Source organism: Numenius arquata, chromosome 8 (genome assembly GCF_964106895.1).
Source record: "Numenius arquata chromosome 8, bNumArq3.hap1.1, whole genome shotgun sequence".
NCBI lineage: Eukaryota > Metazoa > Chordata > Aves > Charadriiformes > Scolopacidae > Numenius > Numenius arquata.
In genome coordinates this window covers 60,088,130-60,108,648 of record NC_133583.1, presented here as the reverse complement: position 1 = coordinate 60,108,648, position 20,519 = coordinate 60,088,130, and the positions used below count along the sequence as shown (strand labels likewise).

The following is a 20,519-nucleotide window of genomic DNA, read 5'->3' as shown; positions in this document are numbered from 1 at the left end:
ATTTTAAGTTCTTACCTGTTCTTTTATTTCTGTCCACGTAGCAATACTTGATTTCATAATCTTTAAATAAGTCGTGGATTTCCTGAAAGAGAAAAGTACAAGTAATATCAGATAAATACTTCACTAGACTAAGTATATAAATTCATCTTCATTTATAAAAAAAATACAATGAAACCCAAACAAAAAACTTTCCCAAACAAAAAATAAACAGAAAAATCTCACCATAGAAACGCTACCAAATATTTGTTTTTAAAAGAGCTGGTTATACTACTGCAGCAGTGTTTTTATCTTCTATAAAAAACTGGCTTACTCCATTTGAATAATTTACTTTTTATTATATAAAGTCCCATACGCACAACTGGGTGTCCTGTTGACTGTCTTTTGATAAAGACGAATAACATCACAGTTCATTAAATAGCAACCCCCCCCAATTTCTCCGCTGTACAGCTACCACAGTTAAAATACGACGCAGACAAGAAATACCGGCAACATCACATCCGGCCGTTTAGGGAGGGCAGGCAACGCTGGCAGAAAATGCACCAGTTGCTTTAGTTTCCTACAACTGCTCAAGTTCACTTTAGCAGATTTTCACTCTTTTAATAATGAATATTCTTTCAATCAGCAGATGATTGTGCCCAGAATACCCCCTGGGAAGTATCCTCTATCAATTCCTGCACAGATGCTCAACGAAGAATCAATCCCAAAAGCATTATTTGCTCCCACTAATTAGCGGGGAGAGAGCCAGGGTGTGGGAGGAGTGGGGTAGGAGCAGGTCCAAGAGGTGTGCACCAGTTTGCCAGAGCTGTTCCCCAACCAGAACAAGGTGTGTGCACATGCCCCACAGAAACCACAAACTATTATCAGTTCAGTGGCAAGAATGCACATACGACACATTAATCATTCCCAAGAAGAAACTACACATAGTAACCTGGATATACATATTCTTTTAGTTGGATAAATCCCATAAACAACAGCAAAAGACTGTTTGAATAAGCAAAATAATCAACCGGCTTTGCCTGAAAGTTTAATTCCAGACAATTTCCAGTAGCCCAGTCTACTTGCCAGTTTGCTAATTCAATATATATAGCCTAGAGGTTAATTGGGTTCTCCGTGACCAGTATCAGGTGCACACCTTTTAGTCAAGCGAACGCCAATCTCTAGTTTCACTAGTTCACAGCTGTCAAATACTACATGAATAAAACATGGCAGCATTTCTCAAGCTACCAGCCATCCTCTGATCAGACGGGATAAAGATGTGGTTTCTGAAAAGCAAAATATACCGGGTACAATTCAAAGGTTCAGGTCAGGCAGGAGATTTGACTGTGGACATTTCTCTAACGAGAGACACCAGTTCATTCTGTCATGAGAGACTGAGAAGACACTTTCTGTACAGTTTTGTGGCACTGGGGACCCTAAAGATGTTATTTCTGTCCTACTTAGGAAAAGGGAGACGCATTTACCTTCTTTATTTCATAATTTCCCAAGAGTAACACTGAAAGTTTTATACTATTAAGCAGCAGGAAATATTATTTCAAACAGCTCTGAACACTCTTTTGAAAGTCATCTGTGAATCAGATGATTCCACATGATTTCCCAGTAAATGAAACTTTAATTGGGAGGGAAAATAGCCTGTAGTGAACATACCTTCATGGGATAATCATGAGATCTCATGTAAGAATGATAGGAACATAAGGAAGATTTAAAATGAAAACCTAATTTAGGCAAAGTGATTTTTGTAAAGATTTTAACACCGATTTCCACAGGTTGTTGGAAACACCGCCAGGTTTGTGGAACAGGCTCTTTCAGGAAAATGAATGTTCTCGTGCTCTCGTGGTCCCCATGGCAGGGCTGAGACCTTCACCTGTGGCACTGGGTTTGGGTATTATTTCAGAGAAAGCATTTTTCACATAAAGACCATTTGTGACGACTTACAAAAGTAAAACACACCATGTGGACTCTTAAGCAAATACATACCCTGCAAATTAAACAGATATTTACATAACTGTGCATGTTAAGACTAAGATTCTTTGCAATGTTTTCAGAAGTATTAAGCCGGCTTTTGAACTCGGGCACTTCTCTAAACTTTACCTTCAGCATCTTTCAACACATAGGTCTGTTAGAAAAGAATAAACGCTACTTCCATTTTAATGTCGTGAACAGTTTCTGTTCCTGACAGCTCAGAGCAGAACTGTCAGGGAAAGCAAGAAGAACCCCTTACACGCTGCTCCTGACCAGGTTCAGCTGTGCTCCACCAGTACTGAACGCGTTTGGGCCCTTTGGCGTAAGCAGTTACCCAGTATTTGGAGTGTTTACTCCGGGAGGAGAAAGGGCTCATCCAAGTCAGGTACATTCTCTGGTGCGACCCTATTAACTTGCAAGGAATGTAAGCAGAGGGCTGTTTCCCTGAGCACGGCAGAAACAAACAGCCGCCGTTCGTTCCCCGTTCCCGACCTCCCGGCAGCCTGACGGCTCACACACCAGGGAGCCCGGACTCGGCACCCCCAGCCCTCCATCCCCATCAGGAGCCACTTCCGCCTTTCCCCTCTCCCCGGGTCAGCCTTTCCATGGGAAAGACAACGCAAGCTCCCACCGTTCTTATCACACGCGGTTTAGCAAAGCAGCAGTAATAAACCCGGTGGTGGCACCACACGTGAGCGATGGCTGCCATCCCTGGTTGCCATCCCCAGCTGCCACCACTTTGCCCACGCTCACAATAGCCACATCCAAACCATCTGTTGACCAAGATAACAGCAGGCAGTCCGACCCAAACCACAACACTGGGCACTATGAGTATTTTTTCCACACAACGTTTGCAAAACTGCTTCTCCTAAAAGATTTTTTTCCTCTTCTATAAATGAATGAGCCTACTAGTCCAAAGAAAAGTGACTGAGAATTACAATAATCACGATTTATCTGCATCATATTAGGTCTAAACAAAATGGCAACACCCACTAACGTGCTGAAGGTCCAGCCGCCATCAGTGTCATGCACTGAATGTCCATCTAGACTATAATATTTTGACAACAAAAACTATAAGCAGCTATAAAGCTATCTGGCAGACATACAGCAGTTGTGGATCCCGTGAAGTTTCCAACACAAACACTGTTTATAGTGGTGCCTCTCTCGGCCCTTAATTATTGCACTCCTCGGATCGGCTTGTAGTCGGCTCCTCAACCAGACGTAAAAACTCAGCACCAACTTTTTGGGCACCAAAATGTGTTTGTACCTGAGGAAGATCTCCACCAGGCAGCTCCCGGGGATGTGGCCCTGGTCAAAGCGAGGATGAGACGTACCACAGGAATGGAGAGGAGAAGGGAAAACGGAGAAGAGCTTGCTCGGAGTAACAGCAGTCGCATAAACACGTGGGCCACACCAGCGGCCCTAATTAAACATCGTGGAACAGAAATGTAACCAGTAATGCTTAGCTACTTACATCTTCAAAAGCTCTTAAAAGCAGATTTTGAAAGCTAGTTAATCTTATCATCAGTAAAAATTAGTGTCCTAACTAGAAAATAATCGGTTCATACTTTAAAATTAGCAGAAAAAGCAAACCCAAATATATTAAAGGGAATTTAAGAGGAAACCACTAGTAAATACAGGCTGAATATACATTTAAAAATGTATTATTTACTACTGTAAGAAATGTGGTTTTGAAATACTTCAATTCTTGGCCTGTCCTGTCTTGTCTTGGGTAGAAACACTGGCAACAGGAGTTTTTACCAGATACTGTCAATTTAAAATTTGCATCTCTCAAATGGAAAGAATGCCCTTCTCAGAGAGGATCTGGCTTTATGCTTTATTACCTGCATTGTTTTAAACGCAATCAAGAAAGGGAGTTATTAACAGGCACATTTGCAGTATTTACCAAATTAGTAAATCTTGATGTATTATTTCTAATAAAATCAGCTTTTCATAGCCAGGATGTCATAGTGCAAGAAACAGGCAAGAAACAGTCATCACCTGGAGCAATATACTGTGTATATAAAGCCTACAGCACCCTAAACCCAAGTATTTTTCTCTCTCTAGATGTAATACTGAGTGATGTTATTCTGGCAGCACAAATATTTAACAATTTTAATGGTGCCTGGCCAGATTTGTACAGTAAGCTTTAGTGGTGTTTCCAATATAAACACTGCACAAGCCCGGTCTATAACTTGGCTCTCAGTAAGTAGCTGAAGGCCTAAACTTCACACGCATATTCTCGAAACGGGAATCAATTATGTTTTAAGTAGTTGAACTAAATAACATGTTTGGCTAACCCAGAAGTTTTAAATCATCTCATAACTAAAAAAGACTTTGTTTTCATTTGTGTAGGCAGAGCAGGAAAGAAGAGGACTTCTCAGGAAAAAGCTTTACATTTACAAATGATATAATGGGGTGTTCATTTAATTCAAATTTTAGACCACTAAATCTTTGAGTCCATGACATGACGCGTGGAATTCACTGACGATACGAAAAGGTGTGGAAAAAAAAAATGAGAAAAAAAAAAGGTAAGAAAAGAAAAAAGGTAGTAAGCAAGAGAACATCAACACAGTTTAAAACAATAATCTGTCACTGAGGGAAAATCCCAGAGGGAAAATCCCCTCTGGAGACTGTTGGAGAGTAAGAAGCGGAGCCCGCAGCACCAGCAAGAGGGTGAGATAACAAAGTACAGGGACTGGTGCAAAGTGCAATTTTAAACATCTCCTGTCTATGAACGGCCACAGGGGTAGGAGGTCCTCAAATTTTCACCAACAGGGCACTGAGTGCCAGGCGAATCCTCCCTTGCTCCTAACAAGCAAAAGTTCAAAGGTTGGGCTCACCATACCATATAGTACGTTCTCTTCTTTGACAAGTTTTCAAGCTTTTTTCAATGCCGAGTTAAAGAAAATTCTTCAATGAGCAACAGCTGTGGGACAAGGTCTAAGATGTGTAGCAGATGTCCACCTTCCCAAGCATCCAGGGACAGTGAGCACCGAGGTGGGCCCTAAAGCTTTTGCTCAGCACATTCTCTCTTCACTTCCCCAAACAGTCACAAACTGTAAAACCCAAAATAAAATCAAGCCTGTAATTCTAGGCCATAAACTGCCGTTGGGGCGAACCTTTTTGTGTGAGAATTGACTCTTGCTTTTGTAAGACCATGCCCTCCAAAGATTTTTGGTAAAGTAATATAAGTAAATGTTGTCATTACAGAACAACAGTTTCTCAACAGACTTAAGATGGGCAGGGAATGAAAACCATATTTCTCTGATCTTCCAGAGACGTATTAGTGTGTTGGTAAGAGGAACGCTATGGGACTGGAAATTAATTTCAACCTCCTGGGTATACTGGGCGGTATGCGAGCTAAATGAAAGATGAAAAAGACATAGAAGAGGTAACATGAGAGAGCAGGAGCACAAAGCAAAAGAAAAGCAATAAAGAAAATCAAAAAGCACGTACATCCTAAGGCATGAGAGCTACTCACTATCCAACAAGTATGCCTTTCATGTTCAGTCAGTGTGACGGAGGACTAACGAAAACACAAAGGCCCCTTCTACTTAAACGTCTGGCATACAACAGATTGGGAGAGCACTTCCTCAAATCATCACAGTTCATTAAAGGCTTTCGATCAAAAAGGAACAAGGAAAAATTGTGGTTAATCCAAGGAGAAAGAAGAAGAAGAAGAAAAAAAAAAAAAAAACACGCCAATCCCACCAGAAATAGCATCATGCCAAGAAGTGATTTGTCTTTTGATGAGAAACAGACACTGGTGAAAAAAAACCTGGATGGGTCCATCAGGTCCTAAAACACAAAATAAATCCCTATCCCAGGTGGACTGCACCAGTTTCTTATCAACACCCAAATGTTTCATCTTTCTGTGGATTCCGTCATGCCAAAGAAGAACTACAGGGTATTAAAATAATTAATCAGCCCTACTTTACTTCATGTCCTACATTAAAGTAGAACAGCCCCTCTGTAAGATTTATTTCCTAGCCTCGGATGGTAAAGAAGAAAAGCAGAAATGTGAATGTAGTATGGTGGCTTTTAAAGATAATAAAGGACAGAAAGAAACAGTTGAAAGCAAGTGCATCTTCCACAGGGCTGGCTCTGTCGCTGCAAAGAGGGGAAATCAAAAAGCCCTCATCCGTCGGTTAATCTTAGCAGTGAAAATTAGAGATTTTTCTACAAGTCTCAATAATGATGAGCAAGAAAGATAGCCCAGGGTGTGCTCTTTCTAACAGCAACTCCATGGGATCCCAATTGGTACCAGACTGCTCATTACCTCACATTTGTGAGCTACTGCTCCTATGGAAGTTAATCAGACGTAAATAAGGAACCACTAGCAGTGAAAAAACAATGACTTGGGGGAAATCAAAAACAATTCTTCTAATCCACTGGGATAATTAGAAAAACCAAAACAAACAGAAGCTGACATGCCATACAATACTGAAATAAAACTTAAAGTAACAGCCAAACAAAACTTCCCATTTGGTAAGGTACAACTTCGCTTACACTCTGGTCATCCTGAAGCTCTTGGCATCTCTTTATCAGTAAAGGAGAGGAGAAGTTGTTTCCTTCCCTCCCTCTGCCCAGACCAGTTAGAATCATCAAATGGTTTGTGTTGGAAGGGACCTTAAAGATCATCTGGTTTCATCCCCCTGCCCTGGGCAGGGACACCTCCCACCAGACCAGGTTGCTCCAAGCCCCCTCCAACTTGGCCTTGAACCCCTCCAGGGATGGGGCAGCCACAGCTTCTCTGGGCAACCTGGGCCAGGCTCTCACCACCCTCACAGCAAAGAAGTTCTTCCCCACATCTCATCTCCATCTCCCCTCTGTCAGTGTCAAACCCTTCCCCCTCCTCCTATGGCTCCCCTCCCTCATCCAGAGTCCCTCCCCAGCTTTCCTGGAGCCCCCCCCTTTAGGGACTGGAAGGGGCTCCAAGGTCTCCCCGGAGCCTTCTCTTCTCCAGGCTGAACCCCCCCCAACTCTCTCAGCCTGTCTTCTTAGGAGAGGTACTCCAGCCCTCTGATCATCTTTGTGCCCCTACGCTGGACTTGTTCCAACAGGTCCGTGCCGTTCTTGTGCTGAGGACTCCAGAGCTGGACACAGTACTCCAAGTGGGGTCTCCCCAGAACGGAGCCGAGGGGCAGAATCCCCCCCCTCGCCCCGCTGGCCACGCTGCTGAGGATGCAGCCCAGGATGTGCGGGGTTTCTGGGCTGCCAGCACACGTTGCCGGGGCGTGTGAAGCTTCTCATCCACCAACACCCCCAAGTCCTTCTCTTCGGGGCTGCCCTCAATCCATTCTCCGCCCAGGTTCTCCTCCTTCCAGGAGCACTCAGAGCAGTTTTACGATAGTTCCAAGGACCTTCAATTTGCCATGCATGACTTTGAACACTGCACTTTCACGATCCTACACGATGGCGTTCCTCCCTATTGAAATGGATTTGTTGATTCATCAGAGACGACAGTGGAGGGAGATACACACACAGCAAGGCCATCGCGAGAGATTTCCAAGACACTGCTGCTTCACTGCCAAGCAATAAAATGAATAAACCAGATAAAACCAGAATAAAACAAATTACTAGAACCAAGCTTAACTTTAAGTCTCTTTGCAAAGATTCTTGATACCAATGTCTGTCTTACCACAACACTGCATCAGGGGATATTAACGCTAACAACGACAGACCCACTAACTGACATTTTTCAAACAGAAGAGCAACACCAATGGGACAATCTTCCCTGTCTTACCATAAAACATCACGGATCACTGCCCTGCTAGGACTCCTTGGATCCTGCTTATGGCCCTTCATCCTAATGAAGCCACAAAATGATTGCTCTGGTAAAAGTAATCTTGCAAGGAGATCTGCAAGGTAGAGGAGTACCATCACACCTCTCCCAGAGCTTCAGAGCAAGAAGATCAGGTGGAGAGAAGGAACGCTCCCTAAGCAGAACAAAATACTCAGTAGACTTTTAATATAGTTCACATATAGCTATAATGATAGAAAACTCTGGCTTGAGGGAGGGAAAACGTGACATTAGTTAAAACAGGAGCTGATCTGGGAAGCTGTTTTACTCACAACACTGACCCAACTAGTAAAAATCAGTCAAGAGTCAGATTGAGTAACAAGTGCATTTTTATCTAATTTTAGAGGTTTGGCAATCTAAAAATCCACGGTGCTCCACCTCAAGATATGAAGAGGTGACAGCAATAGCACATGTCCATTTTTAGCTCATACCACATGTTCGATAACGTGCACAGATCAGGCACTGCGCTGGACGAACCAGATGAGGATGGATATGGGGAGCTAACTGGCAAGCCTGGAAGATTCTGATGTACTTTAAGAAGGTAGAATGTACTTTTAAAAAGGTAAAATATATTTCAGAATCTCTCTCATAGGTAAGAATAAAGAACTGTAAAAAGGTCACAAGGCCCTGTGAAACCAGACACTTGGTATAAACAATAAATGCCTTGCTAATGAATATACCCTTGGAGAAGAACAGGCGGCTGGTAATAAGGAACATCCCACAACAGGAGGCGCTGAAACTGGTTGAAAAACAGAAAGCTGCTGGATCAGGCATAAAATCAACAAAAATTTGCAGTATCTGGGGGAAAGATAAAGGTGGCAGTGGGAGATGGCGACCCCCAACTCAACTGGATGCTGGAATTGGACTACCCCCCCCATGCCCACATCAATTAAAGGACTTTGTAGCTTTAAATGAAAGCGAGAGACTGTACTAATCGATAGAAATCATTAAGGTACTAACCAATAATTATACTTAAGGGTATTTCTGTGTTTTGAACCGTATAAATATTCCTAAGAGTTTTTAGGCTGGGGGGTTGGCTTTGTGGATCACCACCCAGCATCCATCCCTGCAGAAATGCAATAGATGATACCTCTACTCTGTGTGTATACTGGCATCTGCACCCCAGGTAAATGACCCCACTTTGGGACAGCAATTTCACTGTGACACATCAGTACTGACTCACCAACTAAACAGAAAACGGAGACTTTGCCTTCAAGAACAGTGAAGGCGCTAATAAAAATGTTTACTGCAGATGTCACAAAAACACCTTTCTCCATGGCTGTAGCGAGAGAACTGCTTGAAGAAATACTAATCCTGCATGTACATATTTGCAGATTGAGCTATAAAGCCCAATGCAGAAAGAATCTTCTTGACAAAATTTTGACTTGATTTGTTCCCCCTTTAGGTTTGTTTCACAGTGACACTCAATTAAAATAGCTCGTGAGGGAACTGACTGACTTCCTCGGTGGGACAGACTGCAAAGTGCCTTCTTCAGGCTGCCCTTCCTCCTGAAAACGGGCTCTGGATTTCCTTAGGAACACAGATGTTGCCAAATGCATTTAGAGAAACCCCACTTGCCAAGATTAAAACGTGGGCAACCTTTGCCCCTTAGCAATAGCCACCCAGCACCTAAAGTGCTGAACGCTTCTGACACTTAATGATCTCTCTCTGTTTGTTTGGTTTCTAAGACTACAAACCTGTGCTCCGCTGTTTCTGGTTCAGAAACTTCATGGCTAAGGTACATTTCATCTGTGGCCTTAAGAGTAATTGATTATTTTTTTTTTTTAATTCAGTTTAACACAGGTGGAACTCCAAAGGTAACAGAAGATTACGAGTACAATAATAAATAAAAAAAGTTAATATGTAGCTACAACTGGCAGAGGAAAATGTTCATTACCTGATTTCACCTGAAAAAAAATGCGAGTTTCATTCTCATTTTGAAGACGATGAACTGTCTGACAACACTGAACATCACCAATCTGTATCACCAGAAAAGCCTTTTCTCACTTGAAAACTATTTGGGTAAATCTTGGCCTCACCCTTCACTAATAACAAACGACAGGAAACACAACATCCCAATGATTAGAGATGAGTAATTATATTTATGGAAAGCTATTCTGGAAGACTTTGCTGCATTTTAATGATGTTCACCTCTTTCTCGATGAGGAATAAATTGGCCAGGGCAGCAATAGTTTATCTGATTTTAGTTGGCTAACCAATCATTTCAAGAAGAAAACAGCAGACAAAACACCTCTGCACGGTGTTTACCAAGGGTGTTAATTTGATTTAAGGAATGTAAAGTTTCATGGTAATTTTTGGAAATGCTCGACAGCCAAATACACAGGTATACTTAACTTGCCTGACCACAAACATACTTCTCCTTTCCAAAACTGCTCCAGGACAGAAACTTCCTCTCAAGAGCACGACTAGTTTGCCTTTGCATGCCAACACCAATAGCTCAATGATGTTAAAAATTAAAATGACATCTTTTGAAACTGTATTTCAGGATCTGTAAGTGGCGGTAGTGTTCCAGCCTAGTAACAGGTGAACATAAGAACCTTGTATTGGAGAAAAAGGCATCTAAGTGCCACTTTTAAGTCACCAAAACAAAATGGCCAACTTCCAAAATACCACGCGGCTGCCAAATTGGACCTTCACACTTAATATTTCCCTGCAGCTTTCTTTGTCTGACCGAGTAATGCCAAAACTGATGGCTTCCATATAGGCGAGATGTGCTTTTAACCAGTCCACATGTGAATTTGTGAAGTACCTGCTGCGTGCACCAGGAGCGAGTAACGCAACTGTTGGAGTGTCAGACAAAGTGATCCTGTTCTGGCTATCCACAGCAAGCGCCTTGTCATATGCCAGTAATACCTCTCTGTCAACACAGTTGGCTTCTTGAAGAGACGACAAAGATTAGCAGGGTTTCCCAAGCTGCGAGTTTGCTATTGATTAGGTCATTAAGTCGCTATAAACAGAGGTGAGGCTCTGTGTGTACAACACCAGGCAGAATCATAACAAAACCCACCTACCTAAAACTCCAACTACCTAAAATCACACGGCCAGGCAGACCGAAAGGCACCGAATACCTGAGAACAAAACATCCAGAGGCGCAGCCACAAGCAAGCTCGTTACTCTGCATCAAATTCCACCGATCGCTGAAAGATTCTCTCAGAAATGAATGCTCCCTTTCTACCGGAGTTAGGGAGAAAATGATAGTCTTCACGTGCTGCACTTACCCGCAGGTATTAAAACTGACAGTGCTTTAGAAAGAGAGGGGAAGAGACACAAGGAGTGGTTTAGAACAAAAGCTGCAATTACATTTTTTATGCTTGTGCATCAAGTTGAATATTTGGAGCCGGTAACGATCCGGTAAGTGACTGTGTAACTACATCACCTCAAAATCTGACTCACATGCATTAGGTTTAAGAGTTCAGCAATTTTCTCCTCTGAATTGCAGTAATTTGAGCGGAATTTTCCTAAAGCACCAACAGATTGCAGAAAAACACCTTGACTGAGTGTGCACTGCTCACCTCTGAAAGAAAAAAAGAATAAAACCAACCCAGGCTTGAAGCTTTTTAGCTTTGCTTTTACACAGAAACTAGATGTGTTGCAGGACTGGATACCGGGAAAAATTTCTTCCCTGAAAGGGTTGCCAAGCCTTGGAAGAGGCTGCCCAGGGCAGTGGTGGAGTCACCATCCCTGGAGGGATTTAAAAGAAGGGTAGATGTGGTGCTGAGGGACATAGTTTAGTGCTGGTTTTGGTGGTGTTGGGCTGATGGTTGGACTTGGTGAGGGGTCTGGAGCTCAAGTCTTGTGAGGAGCAGCTGAGGGAGCTGGGGGTGTTCAGCCTGGAGAAAAGGAGGCTGAGGGGAGACCTTCTCGCTCTCTCCAACTCCCTGAAAGGAGGGTGTAGCCGGGGAGGGGTCGGTCTCTTCTCCCAAGGAACAGGCGATGGGACAAGACGAAACGAATGGCCTCAAGTTGAGCCAGGGGAGGTTTAGGATGGATATTAGGAAAAGTTTCTTCACAGAAAGGGTTATCAAATATCAGAACAAGCTGCCCAGGGCAGTGGTGGAGTCCCCATCCCTGGAGGGATTTCAAAGCCGGGCAGACGTGGTGCTGAGGGACATGGGTCAGTGGGGATTTGGGCAGCGCTGGGTTGGTGGTTGGGCTCAATCTGAAAGGTCCCTTCCAACCCAGACAATTCTAGGATTCTATCTGAAAGGTCTCTTCCAGCCATACCGGCTCTATGATTCTATGGTAAGCTCTCGCAACCCGCCCGGACGGTGCCCCCACTGCAGCACCCTTAATGGGGCCACCGACGGGCCGCTACCCCCCTTCAGCCGCAGCCACCGGAGTGCCATTAGCGCACTCATTAGCCGTGCTCATTTGCACACCTTGGCACAGAAACTCTCCTTCAGAGCCCCCCCCGCGCCTCGGCTTTGCCCCGCCACCGGGGCTGCTCCCTCACGCCCTGGCGGCCCGGCCGCCGACAGTCGGGCCGGTAACGGCGGTAGCGGGACGGTGCCGACCCCTGCCAGCCCGGCGTGTCCCCCCGCCGATGAGGGCGACTCTTCCAGCCGCGGGGAAGGACATGCCGGAGCCGCTCTCCTCAGGCACCGCGGCCACCGGCGGCAACAAAGCCGCCTGCCAAAGGAGGCGTCGGGAGGAGAAGCCCGAGCGGAGCCGCGGTGAGGGGGAGGACGGGAAGCTGCAGCCCCCCGAACTCCCCCGGGGACGAGCGCGAACGCGGGCAGCCCCGCGCCTCCCTCACGCCGGCCATAGAGAGCGGCTTCCCCGCAGCCCCCCGCCCCGGGTCGGGCCCCCCGCCCCCGGGCACAGCGCGCCACGCCGCCGGCCGGCTGAGGGGAGGCGGCGGCCGTACCTGGCTGCTGCTCTCGGCCGGCAGGTTCCTCAGCAGGATTTTGCGCCTGTTGCTCAGCTCCCGCCGGGTGCTCGCCAGCCGCCTCGCCACTTCCTCGGGGCCCAGCGGTGGCGGCCGAACACCCCGCGGCGGTTCCGCGGGCAGCTCCGCGCCGCGCTCGGCTGCTGCCGCCATCTTGCAGAGCGAGCAAGGGGGGAGCGGCGGCGGTGGGCGGGCGGGCGGCGGGGGAAGCCGCGGGGCACGGCCACGGCCCGCCGGAGGGGCGCGGGGAGCCACGCCAGGCCCCACCGTCCTCCCCGCCCCCGGCCCGGCCCTCCCCTCCCCGGCGCTGCCGGGCCGCGCCCGCCGCCTTCCCCGCGGGGAGGTTGGAGTCCGCGGCAGGCTCCGCTGGGGAGCCCAGTGAGGGAGCAGCGGGTTCGGCCTCCCCAGCAGCCCCGACCCCGGCCCGGTGCCGCACAAAGGGGTAGCGAAAGGGGCGCACATCCCCCGTGAGGAGAGAAGGATGGCGGGCGGGAGCGGAGGAGACTCGAGGGGAGCTCGGTAGTTCATGGAGCACCCTTCGGGGGTGCGTGGGGATAAACGGAGGTCAGAGGGTGATTTTCCTCCCCACAGTAACTTAGCTCGAGTCAGATTTTAGGGATGGACTTGAGCAATCTTGAGGAGAGAGTTTGGGGCTCCCTTAGGAGGGAAATCGCCTCAAGAACCATCATGATGGAGGCGTCTCAAGGAGGCCTGGACACCCTCTCCCTCCCTGAGGCACGATGTGGCTCATGGCTCCCAGAAAGTGTCATTTCCCCAAATTCCCAATGTCGATACCTTCCTTAGGTGCAAGTCCACCTGCAGAGACTGAAATGCAGAGCGACAACAAAATAAAGCTGATGTGGAGTGAACCCAAGTGCTCCATGAGGGGGTTAGCAGGCACAACAGCCCACACTCATCTCGTTCTCTAATTTTATTCTTCATCAGAAACATACCAAAGAAATTACAAAGCATCCAAACAGGTAAATCAACGCCTGGGTGCTGCACCTGTGGCAAAAGTCACCCTCTTGTGGCAAAGCACCATGTAATGGTGGATGAGCAGGAGAGGGCTTGCGGCCATCACTGTCCCAATAGAAGGAACGTCTTTCTGGGGGTTACTACAAAAGAAATTTCCCCTGCTACAAAGCCTCCCTCTCTACAAAATGTTTCACTCTGATAGTCAGTGCTTGCTTTAAAAACTGAAATAGGTTATTCACCTGGAAAATTCATTTCTCCTTAGCATATTTACTTGCAGTGTCATTTGCCACACAGTAAATTTAGCTCTTAAAGTTGTCATCATTGCTATAAATGAATGAAGAATAATTTAAATATTTGTGTCCATTTTTAGATACGAGGCCAACCGCAAAGAAGAGGCAAAAGAGCTCTGACACGCTCTGGGCAATCCTGCTTCGGCAGGGGAGTTGGACTAGATGATCTTTATGGTTCCTTCAAACTCTAAAAATTCAGTGAAATTCAGTGAAAAGAGAATCCAAAACTGAGAAATAGTAGTCTTTAAAAGGAAATTGGAAACACACTTTGAGTTAAATTGGGTATATGTGAATAAGTTCTTATCAAGAAAATCTAATTCCTCAAACCAGGATAATGATAATTCTTGGCTAGGTTTAAAGTGCCATTTTAGAGACAGGATTACCAGTCACAGGAAATAAAACCACCAAACAACAATAGTGTCCTTAGAAATTGCTTTGCTCCAAACCAAAGGTAGCAAGTTAAGACTACAAAGAATCTTGGACCTTCATTACTTCTAAATTAATTTTAAAACTATGAGCAAACAATAATCAAAGTACTTTTTGTTCTTTTTGGTGTATTATTAAAAAATTTGTCAGGGCTGCTCAAGGGCTTCCTTTTCCCTAATTTTTTTAAACAGGTAATGTTCTTCCTTCTTCAATATTTGCATTATGTTTAAGGAAATTTTGGAAATCAGAGGTGTGAAAGACATTTTTAAATAGTTCATGTATTTGTCACGAGAGAATTTGAGTTCTGCCAGGTTCACCTGTCCTGAACAATATTAGCTTAGTCTTCAGACTTAAACCAAGAAACAGGAACAACTATTATAACAATAACTATTATAACACATTATTAGTGTGAGATCTGATCTAAAGAAAATTTCATATTCTTAGGGAAACAAGATTTTCACAGGTCACCATTCTTTGACAAATATAACTGAAAAATAAGTATATACCTGTTGGTTTTTTCAAATTTCAGATGAAGATTTGCATTTTAAAGCTATGAAATATCTCTTCCAGCACAAGCTATGAGGTATAGGCTTCTTATGCCTAAGGATTTACAAATCATTAATCCTGCTACCTATAAAATTATCCACGGAAAAGATTAAAAACAAAAAGAGTGAAAAGTATGCTAGTGGGTATTTACAAACTGATTTTCAGGTCAAGCTATGAAATTGAAGTAGGGATACTAAATACCGTGTCCTCAAAACCTATCTGAATCATATCATAGTTTATGTGATGTAAATTATGCTGGGACCATGAAAAAGATTGCTCTGCTAGAATATACTGCTAGAAATACTGAAACACATCAGAAATAATTGCCAGATGAAGCTATAACAGTAGAAATTATGGATCTGTTAAAACATTATACAGTTAAGTGAAGGTAATGAAGTAGTGAAAGCAGAGTAATTAATTATACGGTTAATTTTTCCAGTTTGAAGGTGGGTGCTCTGGTTGACCTGTATTTACTGATAATTAATCCTACCTATAGTGATTACCTTCTCAAAAGCTCTTTAAAAGATTGCATTTTATAGTTAAAAGTATTCATCCTTTCTTCCCCCCCAGTGTTCACATCACACGGATAAATGAAGGAATAGTCTGCAGTAAAAGGCAACTACAAAGCGCTGCAGGAAGTGAGCAGGAAAGATCAAAGATGTTGCTGTTGTCCATGGAGGTGGTCCATGGAAAGGAAGAGGGAGGTAGGCCACCAAAATCAGCCAGAAAAGCAACAGCACCAATAACCAAACATCAGACCTACAGAAATACTCCCTCTTGAACCCAAATGTCATTCTATTTTAAACTGCACTACACCTTCAAGCAGGTACCTGGAGAATTAAAGTATCATTTTAAATAAAAGAACAATCAACATTTGGCACTGATAAGTAAAATACCAGAGTCCTTTGGAGTCTCCCCCCAGCCCCGAACATCAATGGGCACCTTAATACAGTACAGAGGTTGTGCAAGCCAACAATCCACAAACGTATCAATGCATTAGATATGCAGTTCTCTCATTAGACAAATTAAATCTTCTGCCTTTGGGTGTTCTCCCATTTGACCATACAGTTTCTTCCAGAAGTACCAAAACCCCGGGCTGGTAGCACAGTTTATGGTCCTCTGTGTTATGGTCCTTTTGGCCAGTGCTCCTTCAGGTCAGCCATTACTGCCCGCAGCTGAGTTCTTTGCACCTGCCAACTAACTGCTTTGTAACAGTGAAAATAAAATTGTGTAAGCCTAACCAGTCTTTGCTAACCCATACTGTGAGATGTGACACAGGTCAGGGAACTCTCTCACAAGCCTCCGTGCTGCTGCATCGCCAGGGAAGGTTCAGATTGGATATTAGGAAAAATTTTTACACTGAAAGGGTTATTAAGCCTTGGAATGGGCTGCCCAGGGAAGTGGTTGAGGCACCATCCCTGGAGGGATTTAAAAGATGGGTTGACCTAGAGCTTAGAGACGTGGTTTAGTGATTTTTTTTAATCAGAGTTAGGTTGATGGTTGGACTAGATGATCTTAAAGGTCCTTTCCAACCTGGACAGTTCTATGATTCTATCTATCTGCAGGAGCGGGAAACATCTTCGGGAAGATGCTGAGGTGGTGCAACTCAGGATGAAATGCAAGGGGTAACAGTCTTCAGCCAGCTCCACCCAGGAGAGGAAAAGGACAATGAGCCAATGCATGTATGTATTTATGTATTTTCCTTGAAGGATTTCATCTCGTTGATTAAAGACCTTTCTTCTCTATGCAAACATTGTATACATATGTTTGTATGAGTATGCTGTTACTCACTTTACATTGCTTTCAAAATAAAGCCCTACACATTTACGCTTTGCACTCTAAACAGTCTTTGGTTTTCTAACTCACTCTCATTCTGTTTCAAAATTGCCACAAAAGCAAAAAGCGCTATTTAAAAAATAGCAGAAAAGTGTTGTGATCTGTAAGCGTAACTTTGGTTGCGCTGCTGACTTGATGCTATTATACAGATAAGCCACTTTGCGGTAATTTAATTTAGTTCACTAAATTCCTTGTTAATTAAGAGTAATGTACCCATGCCCAGCAGTTGCTTTTGTAGCTCTTCTAAGCTGAAGATTAATTTGCCCGTGCTCCTGCAGCTTTGAAATAATACAAGCCATATTATATTTTTTCATTTGTATGGGTTGAGAGTGTTAAGAGAGAATTGTGTTACAAACATTCTTTCCGAATTAAAGATGCACTCAGGCATAGATGTCCATGTTCGAAAGTACAAACAAGTTTAGATCTGTGCAGATAGAATAAAAGCCGAGATTTAGAACATCTGCTGGATTTTAAAGACCCAGCTGATGTCCCCAGGTATATGAGATACTGGGAATGTATCTGTGAGCTCTTTAGAGAAGTGATTTCTTATATGAAAGAGAAATCTGAACAGTTTTCTGAAATGATGTGATTGGTATGTTTCCTGCAGTGAGGGTGTGGAATCCATCAGTTGCTGCAAATCCGAAGCTTCCATAAAAATCCCTGATTGCTAACACCACTTTATGTGAACAAAGTGTAAACAGTACCGTTCTCTTTAGCCTTTATTATGCCCAGTGTTTCAAGCTCTAGCTGCTCTTTTTGTTTCATTAGGAAACTGAAAATTTGAAACCAAAAGATGTAGATTCAGTTATCAACACCTGTCATTAGCTCAGTGATGAGCACCTAAGTGCTCAATCGTTTATCTCAGAAATGCAGATTGCCTCCAAAATATACCCGAGGTGCCAAAAGAAGTTCCTTTCACCATTTTTTCTAACAAATTTAAATACGTGCGACATTCTCAGTGCAGTAACAGTGGGGATCATGAAGAGACAAATGGAATTTCATATCAAATTACCAACCTAGAGCAGCACAGTGAGCAAGTGATACCTTTGGTATTCTGGTGAGGCAAAAGCTTCCTAACCCCTCTCTGCAGCTACAGCTTAGTCCCAGGCTTCTTTGGTAATTAACCATTAGAATAACCCAGCACGTCTAGACTACAGTTTTGTTGAGACAAGTACTGTACCACAGTAAGTCCTCCCAACTAACTGCTAAGCTCATTTTAATACCAGAGATATTTTGATTAACGTTTCCTTCTCCGAGACCTTAGGAATTGCAGTAATACAGGATCAGACTTCAGGTCCGCCAAATCGCATCCCAGCACTGCCCATCTTGTGGAAGAGATGCCAGATGGGCAACAGATTGTTTCAGAGCCTGCAACAGCCACAGGCTTCACTCAGAGTTGCGTTGCCGATAAACACTTATCTTCACTTTGCTCACACTGCTTTGCAGGAGCCGCATTTGTACTGGACGTCACTCCCATTCACTGGAATATGTCAGGTACTGCTGTTTATGACCAAAAATGGGATATTTCTTTACTCCTGAAACATTCTTCCGTACAGATAAAAAAAACACTTCAAGTGACTTTGGTCACAGCTGAACATTTTCTTTTTAAGTGGAAACTGAGGGCTGTTAAACTTGGCGTGACACTGCTCCTAAATGTGTTGGGAATGATGGATTACCCCAGTAACAGACTGGTTAGCAACTTCACCTCGGTTTCCATTCTGTAACACAGTGGTCTGCAAATAAACAATAAAAAGATAAAAGAGGTAAGAGCTATAACTTATAAAGTGAGTAACTATTCTGAGGAAATCATTACACTGAAATGTAATGTAATGGTCTATTTTGGGAATCGTGGTCTTTGCAGTAGAATTTATAACCTTTGTTGCCTAATGCATATCATTAGCAAATCCGTGTGAAGGTTATATTTAAAGACTGCCAAAAAAAAAAAAATCTTAAAACAAACCACCACAAAACAAATCCAGCTTCTTGAATAATAACCAAGAACAAAAGACGATAGGATCAAACAACTATTTTAAGTACAGTCCTCTTGAATAAATGGTCCTAAAGGCCACAGGGGAACCTCAGCAATACTTTCTCCTAAAACAATACCCTCCCAGCTTTAAATGACCATTCTTCCCTACGTGGGCTTTATTTTTCCTCCTTTAGAGTCAACTTCAAATTTAGTAATAACTTCTTGGCAGAAAATACATTTTGGCAATTTTAGTATTAAAATAAAATGTTCCTTGCGTTTCTAGCAAAAGCAGTTACAACCCCACATTCCTATACGGAGTATTTTTATTGGCCAACCTGTTAATGTGCCACAAATTGTAGTTTCAAATCATTCTGTCTGTCTGAGATTTTCTGTAAAGGCCTTTTTTCTAGGAACTGGAAGGTGATACTGATAGTTCACAGGAAATTGTGAAATCATTTCACATCAAAAATTAGTGAAATTATAACGCTGAGTTAAAGCATTCACTGGGGCAAATCAGTACATCTCCATTACGATGTGATTTACAATCCTCACAGGTCTGGCTAATTATGAACTTGAAGAAAATCTTTGAGGTAATTAACTGAAGAGCTGGTACATACTGGGAGCGACCAGGCATCTTCCCAGTCATTTGTTTTGATATAATATCAGTTAGTGATTTATCCCTGCCAGCAGAGGTTGGGATTTGAAACTACCCCCCTAATATTTTGTCCTTAAAAATGTTCTAACTTGTTAAATATGGAAAACTGGCACAAAGGATGTAAGGCAAGCTAAACTTTCCCACTGCCTCCTTAAAAAATTTATGAGACTTCAAAATGTTCTGACATTCAGTTATAAAAAGGTTTCTATAGAAACTGTCATGCAACATGACTTTTTGCTATAAACACACTTAGCGAAGTGTCTGATTTCTACATGTTCGTTCTTTTTTTCATGGAGAAAAAACCCAAACCCCATCCCCTTCCTGTTCTCCAGGTTCTCTGGCTGAGGCTTCAACAGTAAGACATTTTGACTTGTTTATGGAGATTTCCTCAGTTAAGCTGCAATGGAAATAAACACACTTGAAGAGGTTGTTACTATTATTTTGCAGGAATTAGGTCCTGTAGTTCAATTACTCAACCTTTAATTTCACTGAATTTCACTGAATTTTTTAGAGTTGGAAGGGACCATAGAGATCATCTAGTCCAACTCCCCTGCCGAAGCAGGATTGCCCAGAGCATGTCAGAGCATGTTACTCAGGACTGCATCCAGGCGGGTCTTGAAAATCTCCAGAGAAGGGGACTCCACACCCTCCCTGGGCAGCCTGTTCCAGGGCTCTGGCACCCTCACTGTGAGAGGTTTCTTCTCATATTTGAGTGGAACCTCCTATGTTCCAATCTCTCCCAATTGCATGTGATTCGCATACATGATGCCAAGAGAATTGGTGTTGGGAGGAGGTTAATTGGTGAAGCGTCAGAAGGTTGGAAAACTGAAAATAAGTCTATTAAAACTATTTGACCAAGTTCCTGGTTTCCTGCAGTTCTCTGTGCCAACCTATCTCAGAGCGTCTGCCGGATTTCATTACCTCTAGGTGTGGCAGAAGAGTTTTAAAATTAGAAAAAAAAATAATACATCCGCGTTGACCAAACTGGAAATATTCAGTGATCTAACCCAAGGCCGGCCCATTGTTCAACTGGTGAGAGCGGTGCCTGGGTTCAAAGAGGAGAGATGGACAGTTTTGTAAGAAGGTTGATGTGGCACCACCTCTTTCTGTGCATTTTTTTGCGCGGCCGTACTGCTTGTAGAGGGCGC

The 20,519-nt window shown here is 43.7% G+C and overlaps 1 protein-coding gene across 1 annotated transcript in view; it reads right to left on the bottom strand.

Annotated features, from left to right (window-relative positions):
- RAVER2 (ribonucleoprotein, PTB binding 2) overlaps nucleotides 1–12,827 on the bottom strand; it is a 36,512-nt gene extending 23,685 nt beyond the window's left edge. Inside the window, exons 1-2 of the mRNA XM_074152103.1 lie at nucleotides 12,654–12,827; nucleotides 16–82 (exon numbers count right to left, since the gene is read on the bottom strand). Coding sequence (XP_074008204.1) covers nucleotides 16–82; nucleotides 12,654–12,827 — 241 coding nt within the window. The remainder of the gene's footprint in view (nucleotides 1–15; nucleotides 83–12,653) is intronic.
- Between the last annotated feature and the right edge of the window lie 7,692 nt (nucleotides 12,828–20,519).